This window comes from Marmota marmota, unplaced genomic scaffold (assembly GCF_001458135.2).
Source record: "Marmota marmota marmota unplaced genomic scaffold, marMar, whole genome shotgun sequence".
NCBI lineage: Eukaryota > Metazoa > Chordata > Mammalia > Rodentia > Sciuridae > Marmota > Marmota marmota.
This window is the reverse complement of record NW_025999982.1, coordinates 19805156-19829700: the sequence shown is the minus strand read 5'-3', so window position 1 is coordinate 19829700 and position 24545 is coordinate 19805156. Positions and strand designations below refer to the sequence as shown.

The window sequence follows — 24545 nt, the reverse complement described above, 5'->3', positions numbered from 1 at the left end:
GCGTCCCTGCGCGGAGCCTGCGGCCCATCCTAGCAGGCATCGCCCCGCTTGCCAGTTCCCGGGCCGGCGGCGGCGCCCCACTCGCCGACGAGCTGCGCTTTCGCAGGGGCGGGCCCCCGCCTGAGTCCGCGGCGCCAGTAAGTGGGGCTCGTGGATGGAGGGGCTGCACCCCGCACCTTGCCAGGCGCGGTGGGGAGTGGGCTGGGGCAGCTGAGGTCCCCTGTCGATGGCCCCGCGAAGCCTGGGGGGGCAGGAAGAAGCTAAGCCGCTGTGGTTCCTCGGAAACCGCGGTTGTATGGGTGTCTCTCTCCTGGCATGAAAACTCTGGACGATTTTGATGGGTGTGTTTACCTTTTCCTCTGAGAGAGGGGGGAAGATCTTGGCCCTCTTGAAGCCTCTCCGGGGATGTTGAGGACGTGGTCTTGCAATTTTCTTAACTAGGCCCTTGGCTGTCCCGCAAGGGGTCTGTCTGAGCAAGAACCCCCACATACTTATTTGCAACCATTTTTCACTGAATATCTTTCTGCTCTGATTTCTGTTTTACTAACCTGAGTAGATGTTTTGAGAAGAAGACTGAAGGATTTGACTGAATAACTGTTTCTTTTGTAACGTTGGCCTTTTAAACTTTGACAACAACAGTAAGAGCTTATGTAGAACGTAGTTTAATGCATCATTCTGCTGAGAAGAACATTCATTCCCACTTATAACTAAGTAAAATTTTGTGTTTGCTATAAAGCTGGGCTAGGCTGAGGGAATACCACCCTGAATTTTGCCAGCGGACTGGATTTTTCTAAGGTATTGATGTTCGTTATTAATTTATTTTTTTGGCCTTCAGCACTCTTTATTAATAGAAGTTTGATAGTTACAGTTTTCATTTCCTAGTGAGTAGGGTTTCAGGGTGTGCCTCAATAGTGAGTGGTGCCAATGCTGAATATAAAATTTAAATGAGTTTTAAATTTGATTAACATATAAATTATTAAGAAGAATTTGTGCCTCAGCCATATGCCTAACTGTGCAAGGAGTTAATATATGCATAAATATGCACATTTGAAATAGTTTCGGAACAAAGCTCTACAATTTGGTAAAGAATCTTTACCAAAAAAAAAACAAAAACCCTCTTCCTATCTATTTGAGGACCAAGAATTATAAAACCGTAGGAAGTGGGTGTAGAAATGAGAGAAGTGCTGGGATTTTTTATTTTAAATGACATCCTGTACCATTTCCCATCCCAATCCCTAAGGTCTAACTCTATAGTGACCCTGCACATTTTTGGTTTCTCCCTTTCCACTTTGTCTTGTCCCCTCTGCCAAGTCAAAATGGTGGCTGGGTGGGAAGGGGGCAGCCATGGTTCAGATGGTGGAAGGCCCGTGTTGGAGGCTTGATAGAGCTTCCTGGGTAAGCACAACCGCTCTTCCTTGCCAAGGCAAGAGCATTTACAGCAGTCACAAAGAAGTGTTTTTCCTCATTGAAGTTTCTTCCCTACAACGTGTACAGGCACTACCAGGGTAATGAACAGGCCATTTGGAGTTTTATTTATTGACTTTTCAACATCATCAAAGCCCTTTTCATACTTTCCCTGTTTGCTGTTTGTTTTTATCGTCGTTGCCTTTTGAGGTTCCTAGTAAAGGTGGAAATTATGTCAATCTTGAAACTTTGGAATTTCCCTTTATGATCTTCTCCTTCATTTCTGACATCCTTTGTATTATCAAGTCATCAAGACCTTTGAAACATGTTTTCTACAGATCATTCCCTCTGTACTCTACTTCTGCCCTCGCACTTCCTCTCCTACAGCACTGGATCCACCTTTTATTCAGCCTCCCAAGACTGACTCTTAGTGAGCCTTCAATAAATGTTTGCCCAATGAATGAATGAACAAATGAACGAGAAGCTTCCTTCTCTGGGCTCTTCAGCCTTCTGTTGCCCATCTAATTTTCTTAAATGATCCTTTTATCATGTCTCTTCTGGCCTTGCAAACTTTAGTTCCTCTCCATGATCTATTATCTCAAGTCAATTCTAGTATGTCTGATTTTTTTCAAGATTTTTCATAATGGGCCTCACCCTTCTTTGTGCAAAGGATTCTTTTGGTTTTCTTTCTGTCCTGAGAGGCCCAGTCTTGTTTCTACTGAAATGTCATTTATATTGCTTTCTCTAGAAATTCCTTTCCTTCTCTCCACTCTTCTGTACAACTCCATCCTTTGGAGAGGAGTCCAAGTCCTACTTTTTTATCATATTCTCTAAGTATTCATTTCTCTTTCTTTAAAGTCTTGAGATACTTGTTTGTTAGCCCTTCATTACATTGCCTGTATTGATCTCTAATTCACTTAGGTTATTTTAAGCCTCTTTAGGTCAGGAGCCATATTTTATGCATAGTAATGTGGTATTGTGGGCTTTGGAGTCAGGCAGAATTGTGGTCAGGGCTTGACTACTATTTTTAGTCACGTGGCCATGTGGAATTTTTCTAGCATTACGATTCTTGAGTGTAAAATAGAGGAATGTTTTCCCCAGCCAATTGTGGTGTGAAGGTGGTCTACAGTGCCTAATCAGTAACTGCCATCCACCTGACGAAGTTCTGTTCCTCCCTTGACAATGACTAGTTCTGAATATGTGGCGTATATTTAGTAAATGTTTATGGTCAGATTTGTAATAGACCATAAGTCATGGGTCAGCCAAGAGGCCCAGAGGATCAGGGTAACTATGCTGTGAATCTTTAGTAAGTATTATTCTGCCCTTACTGAATATGACTTGAGCTTAAGTTATTCCTGGCTACAGCTCTGCTTCTGGGATCTGTTGCTATTTTTCCATCTGAACCTTGCCAGGAACACTCTGCCTTTGGAAAAAAAAAAAAGAAAAAAATTTTTTTTTTTTTAACTTCTGCTCTTGCAGCAAGCTCTTCCATTTTCTTTTATAGGATCTTACTGAGTTAAAGATGTACCTAACCCTTCTATTGATGTCTGCCCTTATAAAAGCATTTTTCTTCTTGTGGAGTATATGATTTATGCAGGACTACTTACTTGTGGTTTTTGGGCAGTTTCTGTGTATTGTGACCTTTATATGTAAGTATATGAATAGTATCTCACTTACTGTTGATTCTTTAATCAACATTCTTTAGCCATGGCATTCTGAGAAGGCCTTATGACTAGAATATCAGCAATCTACTTCCTGTGACCCTTGGTATTTATGGGTGATGTGGGTGACTAGGAGAATATACAGAGGTGTGTCCTGAATGACTTATGTTGTCTTGAGGTCAACTGTATGCTAGTGTGTAGCTGTGCTTACCTTTGGATCATAGCCTTAACTTTCTTATAAAAATACATATGTTCTAGAAAATTACATTGTAAAAATAATTTGGTGAATCAAGTAATTTTCCAGAACAAATAGCATTAAAATTCTAAGGAAATATTGTGGCAGGGAGAAAATCAGAGATGTTTTTACTGCAGCCAGAGAAGAAAAGTAAAAGAAGCCACTCAGAGTCACCTGAAAATGAAAACTGAGGTTCTGTGTGCATTCATGCTCAGACTCTGCTCCTCTTGATCTGCTGACTGATGTTAGGAAATTACCACTGTTCAACAAATTTTGGGGAAATATTTAATACAAGCAGAAGGCTGCCTCCATTCCTGATTTCCTTGCAGGGAAATTGAAGTGTCCTTGTACGTTAAGTGTCTCACTTGCTGTGCCTTGAACATTGAAATCTTCATTGACAAATGCAGATAGTCCCCCTCTCATGAAGAAATTCCTCTCTCATGGTGGGACTCGCTGTGCAGGCTACAGTCATAGCCTATGTAGATTGACTTATGAAGTTTGGGCTCAGGATTAGCAAAATATTCACATACATTTACCAAAGAAAGGAAGAGGCATTGTGGTACATCTTTTGTAGAATAAAATATGATATACTCACACATTTAAAAAATATGCTATTTCTGAAGATAACAAAGGTTCTTTTGTTATTTGTTGAGTCTCTGAACCTCATCTTTCAAAGTGAGAATGTTGGATGATCATTAAGTTCCCTTACAGGAAGAAAAAAAAAGAGTTTTTATTTTATGGTCTGAGGGTTTCCTTAACATTATGCTTTGAACTTAGATCATACTGAACTTAGCTTTCAAATCTACCCTAATTAACATTCAGTTATTTATTATCATACTTTAAAAATTTTCCTAAACTTTAAGTTTGTCATCCTAACTCAATTTTTGAAATGAAATAGCCACCGTAGAACCTCACATTTCACTTGGTTCTTTCTCCACCACGATGGAGTTCTGTACTGGGCCCTTGATAAAATCTATGACATGATAACTGAGAATTGGGAGAACCACACTTTTTTGAGGAAAGCTCAAAGTCGATTTTTAACCTTTCTGTGGGTACAGAATGACCTGTGATGAAGTGCTGTTGATATGTGACTGCCCTTGTGACTGCTTTAAAAGATAAATGCCCCAGAACCACAAGGATAAAGTATTATGGTGTAATGTAATGTCTAACTACTAATTGGACAAGACCATGAATGTTACTAAAGATTGAGCATTCTTAACCCAGAAATTCAAAATCTGAAATTTTTTAAGCACCAACCTAATACTACAGGTGGAAGATTCCACACCTGACTTTATGTGATAAATGGCAGCCAAAATACAGGTGTACTCAAAATATTGTATAAAATTACCTTCAGACTATGTATATACAATATATATGAAACATAAATAAATTTCATGTTCAGACTTGGGTCCCATCCCCAAGCTATCTCATTTAATATGCACATATTCCAAAATCTGGGAAAAAAATCCCAAATCTGAAACACCTCCGATGGCAAGCATTTTGGATAGGGATATTCAGCCTTAATCTGCATAAACTTGAAGTTCCCAGAATATACCAGTTAATGGTTTTGTCTTTTTGCATATTAACTTTGTTTTAAAAGTGAATTTATCAGAATGATTTAACTAAAACAAAGTTGAATGAGAGGAAAGCAAGATATACATGTCTTTCTGTTAACTGTTGAAAAGCCAATGTTTTCCAAATTAATGTTATGTTTTTAGAAGTACTCATATTTTGGTACCTTAGTCTCACTATCATTATTCAATTTTGAAAAGAAAAAAGAAAAAGGAGGGCATAATGGATGGCAATGGGGTGAATTTCATGGTACAGGAAAATCAGCAATAATCAGAATTACCTTCAGAGGTCTATAGTTGCTCATTCATTCATTCACTCATTCATTTAATACATCTTTCTTATGAGAACCCATAAGTACCAACTGTATGCTAGATACTCTTCTAGATATCAGGAATACAGTTGTGAACATAACAAAATTTCTATTCCCATAGAGCTTATGTTCTGGTGATAAACACACTTTTGTGTAGGTGACCCTGTAACCTGGAAGTAAATAAGCTATATATGAAAAGTGCTGAAGTAAGCAAAAATGTTTTTGCTTATATGTGGGATTCCTATTTCACGGGTTGATAAGCTATGGCCTGTGGACTATATCCTACCTGCTGCCTGTTTTTTGTAAATAAAATTGTCTTGGAACACGGTGAAGCCATTTATTGATGTACGGTCTATGGCTGCTTCTGCGCTACAACAAGAGAGTTCAGTAATTGTGACAGACATGTAGTCTTCAAAGCCCAAAATAGTCACTGGCCCTTCACAGATAAGTTTGCTTACCCCTACTCTGTTTTATTCTTGTATTAAGTTCCTGTTTCTTCCTTAATAGATTTGTTGATTTATTTGTTATATATGGTAGTGAAGTGCCTTATAATGAGGTCCACTCCTTAGTTAAATGTGTAATATCTGTATAGATTATGAATATATGATATTTTTATTTGTCCCTTCCCCCATCTTAATCTCACCCACCCTGCCCACCTCTAAAACATGGGGTGGCAAAAAGTTGGAGTGAGATTATTGCCTCCCTCGCTGCTCTTTGTTAAGCTGGGGAGCTCTCATCCCAGCTTATCCAGTTTCACACAACTCCAGATGAGGTTATTTTTCTCTAACCCTCGAACATTTTGCTCTTCCTTTAGTTCTTCACATTCCACAAAAGCCACCTATGTGTCATAGTTGAAAATCATCTGCAGGTGATCGAAGATTTTTCCTTCAGGCGTGGGGCATGAGCACCCTTGGTGGTACAGGAGAAGTGATGGGGAGCCATAGGCCCTTCTTAGAAGATTAGGACTTGGCGCGTGAGGAATTCTTTTCTCAGAAGCTGGGGTTAGAGGAGTAGGGGAAAAAAGTATGAAGCAGTTTCTTGGGCATAGAAAGCACACCAGAATAACTGATTGTCTTCTGTTAGCATCTAGTTGAGGCAATAACTGAAAACATCTTGAGTGAAGTCCTCTGTCAAGGTAAAGATAAAGCAAGTTCCACAGAAATAAGTTCATTTGGCCTTGTAGCTAGCTGTTGTTCTCAATGAAGAAAAAAGCACTCCTCCAAGAGGCAAAATGCATAAAAGATTTGTTTGCCAAAATGTGTATGGACAGAAGAATTAGACCCTAGAGTCATAAACAAGCTATACTTACTATTTTTAGTACCCCTTTAAAATAATTTATTCACTCTTATGAAGTTATGGCACACTTGAACCTAGAATGTGAAGTGTAGTTATAAGCCTGTAAAGGTAGAATGAATTCAAAAATATCATGAGAAGGGTCATTTATGAAGTTTTCACATAATCCAGGTTTCTTATGAGGACAGATGAACATAACAGAATCTTTTCAGTGTACAGTGATTAAGACTAGGTAGCCAAACTTCTTCTAAGGGTCTGAAGAGTGTAAATGTGCTTGGTAAATCACAACTCCCAAAGAATCCCAAGTTTGCACATAATTTTATGTCTGTGATCTTTAAAAAAAAAACCATATAATTGTGACATTTATCCCATGACTATTAGGATTTCAAAATAAAAAACAGAATACATTTGTCCTGGCTCCCAGCTTGTTTTCTGGGCTATGAATGAGCAGGGCCCCTGATGTTAGTCAACTGGTGGTCATGAACAGATGTTCTTTGCCTCCACTGAGGATTGAAGCTGAGGGGAGGGAATTGGGGCAGAGGACAACAGGAAGGCTTCCCCAATATAGCCTAGCAAGGAAAGTCATAACATGTACTTCAAATTTGCTAGAATCCTTTCTCTGTTTGTGGGATACAGCCTTACCCAAAGGCCAAAGACCTGATCTGGTAGCATAGAGAGGCCTCTCTGTGATTGAGGGCCCCCAGCATTCTATGGTATTTACTATTTTTCCACTTCAGAACTTCAAAACATTTCTGTTCAAGTCAAACAATTTTCTGATCTTTACTTTGGACATGAGGAAATAGAAGCACTGAGAGTTTTGAAGTACTTATATAAGGAGGTACAGAAAATAAATTGCTAAGTTTAAACTTCAAATTTGGGCCAAACAGTCTTTGAGGACCTGCTGTGTGCAAACACAAAGCCAAAGGTGGTACAGGTTGCCTTCTGGTGGACATGCAGAGGACTAGCTTGAGAGTCACTCACCATAGAGGCAGGAGCTGCAGTGAGGTGAAGGGTGAGGTGTTGTCATGGGTGAGGACCCTTAGCTATTTCTGTCTGTGTGGGTTGAACAGGATGCCCTGGAAACTATGCGTTAGCTGGACTGATGGAAGAAAAGGAAGCGATTCTTAACTTTGGGGCCTGGCTGAGGCACTGGGGTACCTGTTCCTCTCTTGACTGAGAGACATTGCATAGCATAGAGAGCCCTGTCTTCTTCATTAGCCTTTGTGCATGGGATGAGAAAAGTGGAAATGTTTATCCATCTTAGACAAACTCTAGCTTCACAAAATCACAGAGCATTCAAGGAGGTAATCACCTCGCATCATTGAGTCCAATGCCTGATTCCACTGAAAAAGTAAACCTGGAGACTAAGAAGTGCCCTAAGAAGTTATAGTTGGCTAGTGCTGAGTGAAAACTGGGACCCAGTCCCTCTTCATCTGCATTCACTTTGCATCTACTGAGGCTGTTTAGTGCTACTAAAGGCCCTTGCAGATTTACTGGTTATTATCATTGAATTTTGGGCTTATTACTCTGTGTGTATTAGTTATAATGAGTGATTCATTCAGGTTAACTCTGTGACTCAGTGGTATTTAGGAGTATGCTGGTTCTGACATGCTAATTCCCAAGATAATGAATGGGCCCCTACATTCCATTTTCTTCCTGGCAGTGTTAGCTGTCTATACCAGGAGCTGAACTTAAACACACTCAGTAGTAGGGAGGAAATAGAAGAGACTCAAGAAGCTGCGTGTGTGCTTATCAAATGGTCAGAAATAGTGCTTCTTTTCTAAAAAAGAGCATTTTTTTCTTCTCTCTTAATTTTTCTTTAAACAAAAACATTTTTTTTAATTTTTTTCTTCATCCTTTTACTTTGTCACTTTGGGTAGAGGCATAGGAACAGGAATTTATTTATTTTTTTTCTAGTAAAACAAGTGGCTGTGAAGACACACACAAGGACAATTGAAAAACAAACAAACAGACAAAAAACAATGGCACCTGACAACAGGGAAGATAGGGTCCTGAAGAACTGCAGAGCATACCCAGCCACAAAGCTAGTAGCATTTCTCTAGCTTTCTATTGGTATGGAGGGCAAAAGACCCTGTGTTGTTAGCTTTTTGGTTTTCCAGGGAAACCCCAAATTTGGATTTATATATGAACTTTGTTATTTTTAAACATAGACTCAAAACACACTTCTGGATTCACCACCCAGACTGCCCATTTGTGGCCTATGGTCATACAATGTGAAAACTCCATATGCTAATGTCATGTATGTGGAGATTTCAGGCTAGAGGTGTGAAGTTCAGTCCACTGTGCAAAGTTAAATAGAAATCCTCTATACTTCAAAAAGGAAAGCCCTTGTGTTCATTGGGTAAGCATAGATTTCTGATTTCATTTTTTTTTTTTTTTTGTACAGGGATTGTACTAGCGTGTGTAACCCTTTTTATTTTTTATTTTGAGAGAGATTCTCACTAAGTTGCTTAGGCCTTTATTTAGTTGCTAAGGCTGGCTTTGAACTTGTAATCTTCTTACCTCAACCTCCCAAACCACTTCCATTTATTTCTAATGTACTCAATTTTGAATGAATGAATACCAGTGCTGTATAATTTAGATAACTGTGTGTCTTTGGGATGTTAATTAACTTCTTAATTAAGAAGTTAAGGAGAATGTTAATTAACTTCTTAAACCTATTTCAGCTATTCCTGTATATGTGAAATAAATAAATAAATATGGGTGTGTGTGTGTGTGTGTGTGTGTGTGTGTGTGTATATATATATATATATATATATATATATTTTTTTTTTTTTCCTTTTCTTTTTTTATTTTCTTGGAATTTAGCCCAGGGTACTTTACCACTAAGACAGGGTTTCTGCTGAGGCTGGCTTCAAACTTGCAATCCTTCTGTCTTAGCTTCCCCGAGTTGCTGGAATTACAGTCATGTGCCACTGTGCTTGGCTTGAAATACATATTCTATAAAAATAAATTTTTCACATATTTTTATATCATACAACACAAATGTGGGTAGACCTCACAATCATAGAAAAGATATGTGTTAGTCTTTTTACCAAGTTGTAAAGAACCCAGTGGTAGAAACTGCCTTCTACTTTTGGACTGAGGGGTAAGTGGAATGACTTATGGGTAGATGTAGAAAGGAGTAGACAAGATATGCTTGAGTGGAACCAGAGTGGCATGGTAGTGCTTTGTTTCTATACTGAATTGAAACTTGAGTTAGATATAATTGAAGACACAGGGTATATTTGTGGTCATTGTTTTTAAAAGAGCACTCCAAAACTTTGGGTCAATAAAATCTATCTAGGAATACAACTTAAAAATAGCTGTTTCACATATGCATTTTACATCTTTGGTATTTTTTTTTTCTTCTTTAAAGAACGGACTCTAGATTTAGATGTCTCCCATTAAATATCAAAGAAGAATTACAATAAAAATAGTTGTTAATGTGCTAAAGCCTTTTTTTCCTGCTTAAACCTGAGAGTTGTTTTCTCTTGCTGCTTTTGACATAAGCTGTGCTGATAACTGTGGTAAATTTCATCAGTGACATGGAGAATGAGCCCCACTGGACTCTACTTGTCATGCAAGGTATGATCCATTCATGATTGCCACCTGCCATGTTACAGGGTTGGGGCGGATTCTAGAAGCTCATGCAGCATGGATTGAGGAAGAGGTTCTACTGGAGAAACTTTCAAATCAAGAGTAGCAAGAAAGAAATGGAGGTTGCAGTTTCTTATCATTTTCATAAAGAGCCATACTGGTCCACCTTCTTTGTTGAACATGCCATGTGGGCATGAGAACAGTCCTGTCTGAGGGGGAATAATCAGAGAATTTGCAGTCTGAGTTTAGATGCCAGCTGTGGATAGCAGTTTTCTGGGAGAACATCTGCTCACCCTGTGGGGAACTTAAAGTTCCAAAGGAAGTCTGGTTTAGAAACAACCCAGGTAGAAGACAGAAGCCTCAGTTCCAGCTAGCTAGTTGTCCAGGTAACCCTGAATGATACCCAGGGCCTTTTTTTTTTTTTAAACATTCTTTATTGTATCACATTGGTTTATGTCATTTTTATATTAGATATTCTTCCAAAATGGAAGCACATAATGGTGGGTTAAAAATGAACCTTAGGCTAATAGAGAATTACTTCTAATTTGTCTCCAGCTACATACCTTTAAAACTATGTTAACTATCAAGGTCTATCACCCCCTGTGTAGAATTTTGTATTGCATTTCCTTTGTGAGTGAAACCTTAGCCTGCTGTATCTGGAATGCAATCAGCTGTACTTGATAGACTAATAGTGACTGTGGCAACAAAGACCTTTAATTAGGTCATCTAGCAAGAATTCAAAGGCAGTTTTTTTTTTTTTCAGAGATCATGCAGCAGCCCACTGATGTCATGGAGGACTAAGCCTCTTTGTTCATCCTCAGTGGACAGAATTCTTATCTTTAGAGTTGATTTCTTATAGTCACCAGGCTTTCTAAGCCCTATATAATACAGTTTTACACAACCATGCTCATGGTGGAAATGATACAAAGGGTCAACTGTTTTTATCAGGGAGTGGATTCCTTCTTAGAAGCCTTCCTCTCCCTCACCAGCTCACTTCCTTTTATTCCCATAAGTGAGAGCCATAGTTATAGTCCTAAACAGCTTTCAGTAGTAAGTACAATTGCTTTGCTTGGCTTAGATTTATCTAGTTTATACCCTGGAGCAGGAGTAGGGGGCTCCTGAGCCTAACTATGTTGAATTCTGAATAAAATCAGTTCTATAAACTAAGCAATAAGGGTAATGTGGCTGTTGGGTAGACAAGCAATGGCATCTGCCAGAGCTCCCTTCTTTTCCCTAGGGCATTGTCCAATTTCCCTGTTGTTTTCCCAGAGCAACAATGAGTTTTTTTTTCTTTACTTTCTGATTTTGACATGAGTCAACATATTTGGGCCACCACAAAAATGATGAATAACTGAAAAATAGGGATCTCACATGAACATAACCACTTCTTGCTAGGATATGCTTAGAACCGATTGTGGGCTCATAAGTGCTTCTTGTCTGAAGCTAATTTGGCTAATACCATTTCATTTTTTTTTCTTTGTATGAGAACTAATTCACCAGTGTGAGGATAGAAAACTGTGACAACGATCATGGTTCTATTTTATGAGTTCATACATAAATGCAGCTAATCTTTCTCTATGTTGTCCCTTTGTATACTTGAAATAATTATTTTGACTCCCCAATTCTCCTTTGCCTCTAGCATCCTGTGTTTCTTCATCTACTCTTCTTGTGTTTTCATTTAGGCCCTCATTATGTTCTTTACTCTCTCTCTCTTGCAGTTGGCATCTGAAATTGAACAGGAATTCAGTGATGTGATGAGACTGTTGCATCCCTAGGTCTGAGCCCAGGGCTGCCCTGTTGTTTAACTCTGCTGGGAACATTTACATTGTGTTCTGTGTGAATGCAATACTCCACAGTTGTGCAGTCCATTAGCCTTGTCTGAATGCTGTGTTCCTAGTAAGAACTAAATAGAACAGCCTTAGACCTGTTTGCAGCCGCCTTGTGAGAATTTCTGGTGAGAGCTTTTATACATACCTCGAATTCAATACCCTAGAAATCAGAACCCACATCTCTTCACATTGCCAAAAAGCACATGCCCACACATTCCCTATCCCAAAGTGAATGTCCCTAGGTATCTCAGATTCACCCAGTCTAGTGCCTTTGTTCATGTATCACCTGGCCTATTACAGTAGCCCTCTAACTACTCTCTCTGCCTGAATTCTAACATCTATTAATCTCCATAGGGATCCTTCTCTTGCTGTTTCTGTGCTTAAAGACTCTGGAGAACTTTCCTCTGCAGAATAAAGACCAAACTCCTACATGATACACATATCCTTCATAATTAGTCCCTGCCCTGAGTTTCTAGCTGGTTCCTGCTATTTCTCCACTGTCTTCCATTGATTTGGTGCCCTAACCTCACCTGGAGAGCTTTCAAAGCTACCAAAGTTCTGTGCCCACTCTTGACCTGCCTCTTGGGTAGAAGTGGGCATCAGTAGATGTTAAAAGTTCCCCAGGTGATTCTAATGTTCAGTGAGGGTAAGAACCATTAGGCTTTTGCCCTCCTGTGAGCATGTGAAGCTCTTTTACCTGCCAATCGTTTGCACAGTTTTTTCCACCTTTCTCTCTTCTAGTGATGAACATTGCTTATTCTTCAGTATCTCAGCACTGTCTTTTCTCTAAAGGATTGTCTGATCTCTCCCGTCCTTTCAAGAGTTGGCTCCTCTCTCTCATCACTTTCTATTATGTGTCAGATGTGAATTATTTAAAGGAAAGACTCTTATCTTATATCCTTAATGTGTCCCCAAAGCCTTGTATAATGTTTAGCATCTCAGTAAAATTTGACTAGAATTTTATACTGTCAACTTGGCATATAAAGAGACACTAATCTGTTGTAGAATTGTTATGTAATTACCTGAAACAACACATTAGAAAGCAACTACTGTGCTGTGATAAGAGTAAGATCTTGCCAGAATAACTAAATTTTGTTCCTTGATAATATGACAAACTGTAGCAAGGAGGAATATTAGGGTAACTGTGTGTTGAATGAATGTCTCTGTCTGTCTGTCTGTCTCTCTCTCTCTCTCTCTCTCTCTTTTTTTTTTTTTTTTGGCAATACTGGATAAAACCCCAGGGGTGCTCTACCACTGAGCTACATCCCCAGCCCTTTTTTATTTTGAGACAAGATCTTGCTAAGTTGCCCAAGCTAACCTCAAACTTGGGATCCTCCTGCCTCATCCTCCTGAGTAGCTGGTGTTTTACAGGTGTTTGCCATTGTGTTGGGGGACCCAATCTATCTCCATTTCAGTAAAGTTTTCAATTCATTCAGTTTTCTCCATGATAATCTAGGAAAATCTTGATCTAATTATACATCTTAAGTGAGGCATTAGCTGTCACAGAAAGATTTCTATTATTATTATTTAGTAATAATTGGTAGATTATTATTTATTAATAATTGGTCATGCCAATGCAAAAAAAAGAACTATCACTCTAACATAGATCATTATTATTATTTCTTAAATCTTTATGTGTTTATTTATTTTTGTGGTGCTGGGACTGAACTCAGGGCCTTGTACTTGGTAGGCCAGCGCTGTACCACTGAGCCACATCCTCAGCCCAACATAGATCATTATTAAGTTTTGGTCACCAGAATTCATCAAGGAAATGGAGAAGTATGTGAGGATTCAGAGATGAATGCCAAAGATAATTAAAGGAGTGGAAAATAGGTCCTATGAGAAAAGGTTGTGCAATTAGGGTAGAAGAAGGCTGAAAGGCACACACTTGATTACTAATTTCACGTGCATACAATTATGACATGGTTTCATTATATACACAAAAAATTAAACATGAAGAAATTAATTTAAATTAGCTTTGCTTGAACATGAATTAAAATTTTCTAACTGGATTATAAAGTGCAATCTTGATTATGTTATACCCTGGTTAAAATACGACAAACAAACTAACGACAACAACAAAATAAAACCTTAATTGACCATGTTATCTCTAGGACAACGCTGCCTTTTTTTTTTTTTAATAAAAGACATAGCTTATTAGATGATTTTTGACAAATCAAATTTCCAGTGATTTATTTTTTAAAGGGAGATGACATGCAATGATGGGTTGGAAGTTTTAATTTGTTAGAGAAATAAATTATTATAAATAAATATGATGCTACAGAAAACATATGTGCTATGTCAAAAAATAGATGAAGATAAATATGAGAAAGAAGAAAAAGAGTAGTAAACAATGCATAGCCATGGTTGCTGATGCTGTGACCCAGATGCCCTTTTTATGTTATGTTGAAGTGTACCCTGAATCTAAAACGCTCCACCGTATAGTGACCATAGGCAGAGGAACGCTCTTACAGTGTTGTCTTCTGAACAACTCAACATTAAATAAGTCTACACTTTTTTTTTTAATATTTATTTTTTAGTTGGACACAATACCTTTATTTATTTATTTATTTTTTAATGTGGTGCTGAGGATTGAACCCAAAGCCTCCCCACTGAGCCACAACCCCAGCCCCTACACTTTTGTTTTTTGAGCTAAAATAAAATGTTTAGTAAGACGTACCTATTATTTTAAAGATTTAATTCCTGTACCATTTTGAGGAGAATTTTTAACACTTTTAATCATTAATAATTTGAAATTTGCAGGAAAGTTACAAGAGCAGCACAAACAACTTCATATATCCTTGGTTGGCTCAGGCCACCAAAACAAGGTATCATAGATTGGGTGTCTTAAACATCAGAAATTTATTTTCTCATTGTTCAAGAGACTGTGAAGTCTAAGACCAAGGTTCTCATAGGATTGCACTTCTGCAGGCAAGGGCTCTCTTCTAGCTTTTAGGTATATGGCTTGCAGAAGGCCCTCATGGCAGGGACTGTGCAACACTCATCCTTTCTTATCAGGGTCCTGCCTTTATGACCTATGACCTCATTTAACCTAATTATCTTTTTAGGCTCATTCTCCAAATACAGTCACATTGGGAGTTTGAGCTTTAAATTACAAATTCGAGGGAGGGAGATACAATTCAGAACATAATTTATCCTTTACCAAGATTTACCTACTGTTAACATTTTACCATGTTTGTTCCCTGAAGCTTTGTGCAGGTGAGCACACACACACACAATTTTGTTCTACTCACTTGAGAGTATAAATGATCCTTGACTTTACAATGGTTCGACTTAAAGAGTTTTTCAACTTTATGTTAGTGTGAAAGTGACATGTATTAGGTGGAGACCATACTTTGAATTTTGGGTTTTGATCTTTTCTCAACCTAGCAATATTTATTACTGTACTCTCTCTCATTGTTGAGAAGCATCAGTGAGCCCCAGTTCCCAGTCGGGCACACCATCAGAGGAGAAGCAGCTGATAATCTACAGCATACTATGTTGCCAGCACTTTTTAGATCTTGTATTTTGTGTTTTCACATCCCATCATGTCTATGAATTTTATCTCTTTGTGTACATAAGGTATTCAATATTTTATCATAAAATAGACTTTGTAAGTCTTGATGATTTTCCCCAGCTGTAGGCTAATGTAAATGTTTTGAGCACTTTGGAGATAGTTAAGCCAAGCTATGATGTTTGGGATGTTAGGTCTATTAAATGCATTTTCAATTTACAGTGGTTTTTTCAAGACATAACCACATGGTAAGTCAGGAGACTCTGTCAATTCCTTTACAGATAAATTCCTCTGTTTGTAAATTCTTCAGGGTACGTTTTCCAAAAATAAGACTGTGTTCTTTTGATGGTACACTGGCATCATCTTCAGTAAATTTAACAGATTCTAGCTTTTTCTAATCTATTGTCCATATTCCAGTTGTTCCCATTGACCAAATAGTGTCCTTGATAGCATTTTTTTTCTTTTCCAGTACAGAATTCAGTTGAAGTCTCTTTTGGGGGGGAGGAGGATACTAGGAATTAAATCAGGGGTGCTTTACCACTGAGCTGCATCCCTAGACCTTTTTATTTTTTTCTTTTGAGACAGGGTCTTACTAAGTTGTTAAAGGTCTATTTAAGTTGCTGAGGTTGGCCTTGAACTTGGGATCCTTCCCCCTCAGCTTTCAGAATCTTTGGGATTGTAGGCATATGCCACCACACCTGCTAAAGCCTATGCCTTTAAAATGCCATCCAAAGTCCTCCAAAATAAAACTCAGGGATTGTTTCCTTGCAGTTTCATGTTCCCCACCTTCTCCCCAGTTCCAGGTTAAGCCCCTATGCCTTCATTTCTATTCCTTGGAATGTTAGAACCCCTATCTGCCACACAAAAAAAACCCCTACTTTTTCTGACTTAATTTGTTTTTGACACGGTTTTCTTACTGCCTCCTGAACTCACATGGGATTTACCCAGTTGGAAGCCAAGGGGACTTTCTCCTTCCCCCTCCCACAGCTGACACCCTAACCAAACTTGGAATACCTTAGTTTGTATTCATAAGGAGTATATGGCCTCCCACTTTTATTTCCTACTTTGAGATTCTAAGTTCTTTGAAAGAGGGGACCATATTTTTATTGTTCTTTGTATCCCCAGAACTTAAATATAGGATCTGTCACATAGGAGGTGCTTCATAGGTATGTATTAATTAGCAGCAGAGTACATCACTGTAAAGAGCTGCCTAAGGAAATTGTAGAGTCTGATCCTAAAGGGTTTTAAGAGGAAACCTCTAACCAGTGGTCTTAAAATGGTTCCAGGGGAAAGAGGAATGAGTAGGTCCTTGCTAGATCTCCAGAGTCCCTTTCAGTTATATGTGGAGTATGGTGAAATCAGTCATGACCTTGTTTTTCTTTAGGCTTCTCAATCTCACACATACCCTTCAGGAGAACATAGTCTAGATTTTTAATTTAAAAAAAAAAATTTGAACTAATTTTAAACAGAAAGTTTACAAAAATAGTACTGCAAGTTCTAGAAACCCTTCATCCAGCTTCTAATACTAAAATCTTAGATAACCATAGAATGATGATCAAAAGCAGGAAATTAATGATGGTCTTGAACTTGATCACTTGGGTAAAGGGGTTTCTGCTGAATTTCTTCTTGTGAAATTACCATATTTCTCCTTGAAGTTAATAATTTATCTTAGAGATTCTCCAAGACTATGCAGATATCCTGTTAATCCCATCCATTGGTATTTGTACCCATCAATGTTCCTTGCATGAAACAAATCTTATTTTCTTTATCTAATAGTGAATTTCTTATTCTTCTCTTTCCTTCTACATTTATTGATGGGAGCTTGTCTCAAATGAGAAGCTGCATGGACTGTATTTGATGATACAGAATGTCAAATCCTTCCAGTCATTTCCTATCTTTTCATTCTTCAGATTATTAGTTTGACAGTCATATATATTTTTTAAATATACCTTTATCATTCTTATTTAAGCATTTACATGTTGTTAATATTGTATAAAGTCATTGAAATTATTTCAGTTTTTTTAATTACAGACAGACTGATTGACTCTCAATTATATAAGTGAAAAAAATCAGCGACTTATTATTTTAAAAAACCACAAAACTGAGTTATATTAAAAGGGGCATACTCTATAGATCTTGAATTGTTAGTTCTTTGTTTAGCTTCTAAATGTCTAGTTGTAAAAAAAAAAAATACTGTTGATGCTTAGCCACAAAGAGTTTATGGAGTACATGCTGATTCTCTTTTTGTTTAACTTAATGTTAGCCTTCTGTGGCTTTTTACATGTTTACATGGTTAATTGTAGCTGAAATGAACCTAACAGTATATTTAGGACTAATTTTGATAAGTCAGCAATTTTCACCAACCATAGTTATTGGGAAGAGTTTGCTTAGAATGGTCAGCAGAAAAGCATTGAATTGGAGCTGATTCATTTCATTACTTTCTAAGCATGGTATCTCTAGTTTTATAAAGTGTTGGAAAAGAACATTATTTAGACCATGGGTTAACAGTTTTTTTTCTGTAAAGAGCCAGACAGTAAATACTTGAGACTTTGGAAGCCATACAGTGTCACAAACATCAACTTTGCTGTTGTAGCCACAGACAGTCTGCAAGTGTGTGGGTATAACTCTGTCTCAATGAAACTTTATTCACAATACTGGGTGGTGAACTGGGAGTTACAGTTCACTGACCCCTGATTTAGATTATCAAAATATAAAAACTCAAAATGTATATTAGCATTTGTCCTTGTCTCATTTTTTTCTCTATAGGCAGAAGACTGATCTTTGAAAATATGTATTTGGGAGATAGTCACGTTCTATTGAATACCTTGTGCTGTTGCTGCCATCGAAAAATCTGGTTACACTCTGGGGAGGCCTGCTACCACTGCAGGACTGAACCGCCGCAGCCCTGAGATGAGTGTCCGGCCTGAGCAGGCACACCATGAATAGATACACAACAATCAAGCAGCTTGGGGATGGAACCTATGGTTCCGTCCTGCTAGGAAGAAGCATCGAGTCTGGGGAACTGATTGCCATTAAGAAGTAAGTTGTATCCTTCACTTTTCTGACATCATCTTTAGCTACATGTTGTCAAGATAGTTTCCACTCCACCTTCTCCAGTCCTGGTCTTAGGAACAATCTTAAAGGGGAATGGGGGGAGGGTGTGCAGAAGAACCTTAGCTGATGACTACTATGGATTATACTATGGATTAGATGAGTGTATTAATGCTGTAGTACTCTTGTTAGAGGCCTTCAAAATCTCCACTTTAGACTTACTTACCACTTACTGGTTACTACTTACCACTTGGAAAAAGTACTAGTGAAGTACTAGTACTGTCTATATGCACTAGTACTTTTCCATAGTATTTTCTCATCTTGTAAACTGATGAATAAACATCATTTTACAGGAGAGGATACAATTTCTGTGCTTGTGTATTTACATGTGTGGTGATCTGATGACTTCTGTCTTGTTCCCTCTACCTTCTTGATCTTTGCAGCCAGTGTCCAGACATATTATGTAGTTATCTGTTGCTGTATAATAAGCTACTCCAATACCTAGCAGTTTAAAACAACACATTTATCATCTTTCGATTTCTGTGGATCAGCACATCTTAGCTGAGTTCTCTAGTGTAGGGATAGTGTTTTAAAAGGGTGCAGTCAAGGTACTAGCCAGGACCAGGGTCTCACTGAAGGCTGGACTGGGGAAGAACTCACTCCCAAACTCACTCATATGATTACAGGAGCATTGAGTACGTAGTGTGTTGGACTGAGGGCCTCAGTTCCCTGTTGGCTGTTGGCTGGAGGCTGGCCTTTAGTTCCTTGACCTGGGGGGGGGGGGCTCTTCAAGAGCAACTCACAGGATGATAGCTTGCTTTAGAGTCTTCTAAGGTAGAAGTGTTATCTTTTCCTTTTATAAACTAATCACAGAAATGACATCCTCTGAAATTGCTATATTGGTTAGAAGCAAGTCATTGAAGGAGAAGGGGGTCACATGAGGCTCTAATACCGGGAGTGGGAGGTCTTTGGGATCCACATTAGAGTATGCCTGCTGTGCTCATCTGTGGCCAGTTGCCTTCCTGCCAGCTGTGTTTGGATGTCCTGCAGACATTGCAAATGCATCAGACTGAACTCATATTCAACCTACTCTTCCTCTCTTACCCCAGACTTTTTCTCTATCAGTATTCCTCCTGTTCATAAATGATACTACCATCTCTTCAAAACCTGAGAATCCTCCTGACTTCCCTCCCCTTATGCCTCACCTTTGGTCACCTAGTCCTGTCAATTCTACCAATCCCTTGTCTAATCCTCCTACTTCTCTGTATTCCCACTGAAGGCCTCATTAACCCCTTCACCAACTGACCATTAGGTCCTCTGCAGGGCTGCAGGTTTCCATTCATTCCCCTCTTCCTACCAGACTGAAGAGATTATCCTAAGCACATGAATCTAATTGACTAAAACCATTTGCAGCAAGCCTTTTTTGAGTCCTGCTGCCCCATCACAGCCCCTGATCCCCCCTGACTTTCAGTGTCCCCAATAGGCCTGAGCCCCACTTGCCCACCTTGGTACCAGCTCAGTCATGTGCTGCTTATTGAGCTTCCCGTCTCTTCACCGTTTCTCTGCTCTTTGCTCTGACTTTCTGGAATCATCTCCCAAATAAACTATCTGTACCCGAGTCCTTGCCTCTGCTTTTGGAGGAGCGTACAAACTAGATTGCTTTCAATGTCTTCCTGTCAGTTTTAGGACTAAGAACTACATTTTAAATGTGACCTACAAATTGCTGCATCATTTGACTGGGTCCTGTTTGCTTCAGCCTTGTCTCTTGTCACTGATCCCTTGCCTATTTTTTGCTTCGGTCTCTGCTTCTTGAACTCCTCAAATACCTTTCTGCTTAGATCCTTTATTTCAGATGTCCACTTCATTTCTCCTACTAAATTCTTCTCATCCTTCAGGTATGGGTTGAAATATCTTTTCATTAGAGAAGTGTTCCCTGATACCTAAGACTAGATTCCAACCCTCTGAGATCCATTCTCATATTGCCCTATGTCTTTTCTTCATAGCACTTAGTGCAGAAAATTATTGTTTACCTCCTACTACAACCATTAGTTCCAGGAGAGACATCTTTCTCATCACTTTACCCCTAGTGCCTACAAAGTCCCTACCACATAGAGGAGATAAATAATATTTACCATGAATAAAAGAATTGACCACTCAACCAGGAAACACTGTGACAAGGGAAAATGTGTTGGAGTGATCTGGAGAGATGGAGGTTGGTCTGTTAGTAACCAGCAGTGGGAAAGCTGTGTACCTTCTCTGTATCTTGCTCTCCTCATTTATTCCATCTGTTTCACAGGGCAGCATAAAAACAAATGAGTGAGTATGACTGTGTTCCCATAAACTTTCATTTATGGAAACTAAATTTTGATTGCATATAATTTTCACATATTACAAAATATTATTCATCTTTTGAGTTGTTTTCCCCAATTAAATTTAAAATGCAAATGCCATTCTTAGCTCATCGACTACATAAAACAAATGTTGGGGTGGATATGTCCTGTGAGTCATCATTTGCCCATCCTGTACTAGAGGGTCTAGAACTGTGCTGTCCAATATATTAGTGAGCTACCATATACAACATTTAAATTTAAATTTAATTGAAATTAAAATTCAGTTCCTGCATTGCACTAGCCACATTCCAAGGGTTCAGTAGTCACAGATCTAGTGGCTACTATACCAGACAGCAGAGAACATTTTCACCAACACAGAAAGCTCTGCTGGACAGCTCTGATCCAGACAGAAGCAGCCCGAGAGATTTCCCTCCAGGACAAGTTAGCGCATTAGTAGTAGAGAAAGTCCAGGCTCTTTGCACTGTACCATATCACCACTGCTGGGCAATTTTGTGACTTAGGCTTGATTGTAATGTCAACATTTAACAACACTTTTTAAAATGTTGTTTTGGGGGCTGGGGATGTGGCTCAAGCCGTAGCGCGCTCGCCTGGCATGTGTGCGGCCCAGGTTCGATCCTCAGCACCACATACAAACAAAGATGTTGTGTCCGCTGAAAAACTAAAAAATAAATATTAAAAACTCTCTTTCTTTAAAAAAAAAAAAAGTTGTTTTGGATGCTATATTATTTGGTAGAAATTGAAACCAACTTCAAGCAGTATTGACTAGGTTCAGAATGAAAATGCTTTTTTTAAAAAAAGTTTATTTTGGGAAATAAGTATGCTGTTTCTTTCTTCTCTTCTAGAATGAAAAGAAAGTTTTATTCCTGGGAAGAATGCATGAACCTTCGGGAGGTTAAGGTATTTATTAACATATCAGGAAATAATTTTTGTTTGGCCAATTAAAATAGATTTATATTATCATTAGGTTTATAGTTGATATAGTCAGTCTGTTTGTATTTTTTTCACTAATGCTAACAATGTGGGCAAATGATACAGAGTGTTTTAGTCAGCTTTTGTATTGCTGTGACCAAAATACCCAACAAAAACAACTTAGAAGAGGAAAGTTTATTTGGGGCTCATGATTTCAGAGGTTATTAGTCCAGAGATGGCTGAATCCATTGCTCTAGGCCCAAGGTGAGGGCCCAGCAGAGGAAAACTGCTCAGTTCCTGGTGAGGTCAAAAAATAGAAAGAGAGGAGGGGGAGGAGCTGCAGGACAGATGCACCCTTCCAAGACACACCCCTATGACCCACCTGCCTACAGTTACCATCCAGTCAGTCCATTCACTAGGAAGGACTGATTAGGTTACAGCTCTCACAGTTCAATCATTTTATCTCCGAACATTCCTGCATTAACACAGAAGTTCTGGGGAGAACCCTATATCCAAAACATAATATATAGCTATTAGCTGAACACAGAAGATTATTAGGTTATTGTATTAGTGAATGTACTATTAATAGAAAGTTTTACCTTTACTGGAATACTTATGTCAATATATTTCAATACAAATAAGTTGAGAGTATTGATTTAGTGAATTATTGTTGCCTCTAAAGGTGATCATTGCTGGGACCTTACCTTGTTTGTGTAGTTTTCTTCCTGGATATAACAGCAGTACCAATTTTAGTTTCTTGCTCTAATGATGCGTGCTCTATTTCTGTGGTGGAATTCTTGGATCAAGATGTGAGTTGTGTCAGCATTGCGTAGCATATTTCTTCACATTTACTCAGCCTTCCGGCTAGGGTAATCACTCCTTTCCTTCTTCCTTTTCTTTTTTATTTCTATTTTAATTCTATTTTTTCTGTCCAAGTAGATTGACCACTTTGGTTTTGCATGTTTAGTTCTCTTTCTTGTGCACCTGAGTGGTGTTTCATCCACTTAATCTTCTCATTCAGCTCTATTAGAGATGCTAGTAGAGCATTAGAACCAGTTCTGCCTATTCTTCCAGGGGACTCCTGTACATTGAGGAGGTTTCGGGTTTAGAGCAAAGATCTGCCGTCTCTTCCTATAAAGGGTCAGACAGTAGATCTTTTAGACATCATGGACCAAAAGGTCACATAGGGGATATAAGGATATATGTAACAGGATTAAAAATTTTCACAAAATCTTCATTTATGAAATATAAAGTATAATAATAATAGACATCATTTTCTTATCTCATGATATCATTTTTTGTATTCATCCAATGAGATGAATAATATTCTTTTGTGAGGGGACATCATATGGAACTTAATTAGGTTCAAAGTTAGTGTTTTCTGCTGTCAAATTCTTAGCTCATGGACCATACAAAAACAGGTGGTGAGCTGGATTTTCCCCATGGTTCAGAGTGTGCCAGCCTCTTGCTTATAGAGTATAAACTCTATAGATCCAAAAACATGAGTTGGAAAAAAAGGATGATCCAAGGACATTTTCTCAGTGATATGAAGCTCTGAGAGATATCCTTGGCTTAGATGCTAAACCTTTCCTTTTTTGTACAACTAACAGTGTGTTAGTTTTCATGGAAGAAGATCACTCACACAAACAGCTTAGAAAAACACAGCATCTTGGGAAGCAAGTGACTGCTTGTCAAGATAGTTGAGGGCACTGCTCCTTATCTGGTGACCACCATCATTCCCTACTCTTATCTTGCCTGCACAGATGCTACGTCTCCTGCAAGCACAGTCTTCCTCACCCCACCTACCCCTGTTGATCCTCACACAAACTTACCAGCATTGGGCCAGAGCCAGCCATGGAATATGGAGGGGAGGGAAGGGAAGGAAGAAGGAGTAGAAAGGAGGTACCTTTCTTCATGTTCTTCATCCCTTCCTCCTTGCTGAAGTCCTTCTCCTCTGCTTGCTGATGCAGAAGGGGATTGGAAAGGAGTCACTAGAGAACCTTGTTTCCATTTGTCCTGCTTAATTCCAGCAGCAAGAGGAAATGAAGAAAATTCTGCACTTTGGTACTCATTATACAATGGTTCCTTCTTCATCTCTTTTCTTTTGCATTTCCATCTGCCATCTATCCCCACGTGTACCTGTCAAGATTCTGTAGCTGATGACCTAATACGAGGACAGGAATCCTGTCTCTGTGATATCCCAGTGACATTTTTCTTTGAGCATTGTCTTACGAGGTGCTGTGGTGTTCCAGCTGCCATTCTGAGATAGCAGGGAGCCTGCAGCCTGCCTACTGTGTTTCAGTGCTGTTTGTTTGTTTAACCATTTTAACTTCTGATGTGTTAGATCCTTGATCCACCAGTGTTCCCTCCCCGTATCTTTAAGCTCTTCCTTTCCAATGACTTCTTCCCTCCAGTCTATAAGTATGCCCACCGTTCTCCCCATTCCAAACAAATCTCAACTTTCTTCCTCCTTGGTCTTCCACCTCTTTCCTTTCTTTATCTTATGTTTTAAACTTCTCCCTTCAGTGAGCTTTATGTACCATTTACTTTTCAACCGAATTAAATCAGTCATCTTCCTCTGCAACTTTACCAAAGCTTCAAGATTCATCAGAACAACTCAACGTTTTTATATCTGGAACAGATATTATATTATAGAACAGTTTGACCCCTGCTCACTTCTCTAACCAAATTCTTCCAGATAAGCCTCCTTCAGAGTCAAAATGGATGAATCTTATCCTTCAAGTCTGCAGCATAGAGTCTATTCCATTCCCATGCCTTACACAGAATAAGCTTTCCTTATGAGGACTCCTTCCCTC

At 38.7% G+C, this 24545-nt stretch overlaps 1 protein-coding gene across 1 annotated transcript in view; it reads left to right on the top strand.

Moving 5' to 3' along the window:
• Cilk1 (ciliogenesis associated kinase 1) overlaps window positions 1-24545 on the top strand; it is a 53342-nt gene continuing 28797 nt past the window's right edge. The window contains exons 1-3 of the mRNA XM_048805733.1: window positions 1-137; window positions 18185-18457; window positions 21663-21717. Coding sequence (XP_048661690.1) covers window positions 18357-18457; window positions 21663-21717 — 156 coding nt within the window. The 5' untranslated portion in view covers window positions 1-137; window positions 18185-18356. The remainder of the gene's footprint in view (window positions 138-18184; window positions 18458-21662; window positions 21718-24545) is intronic.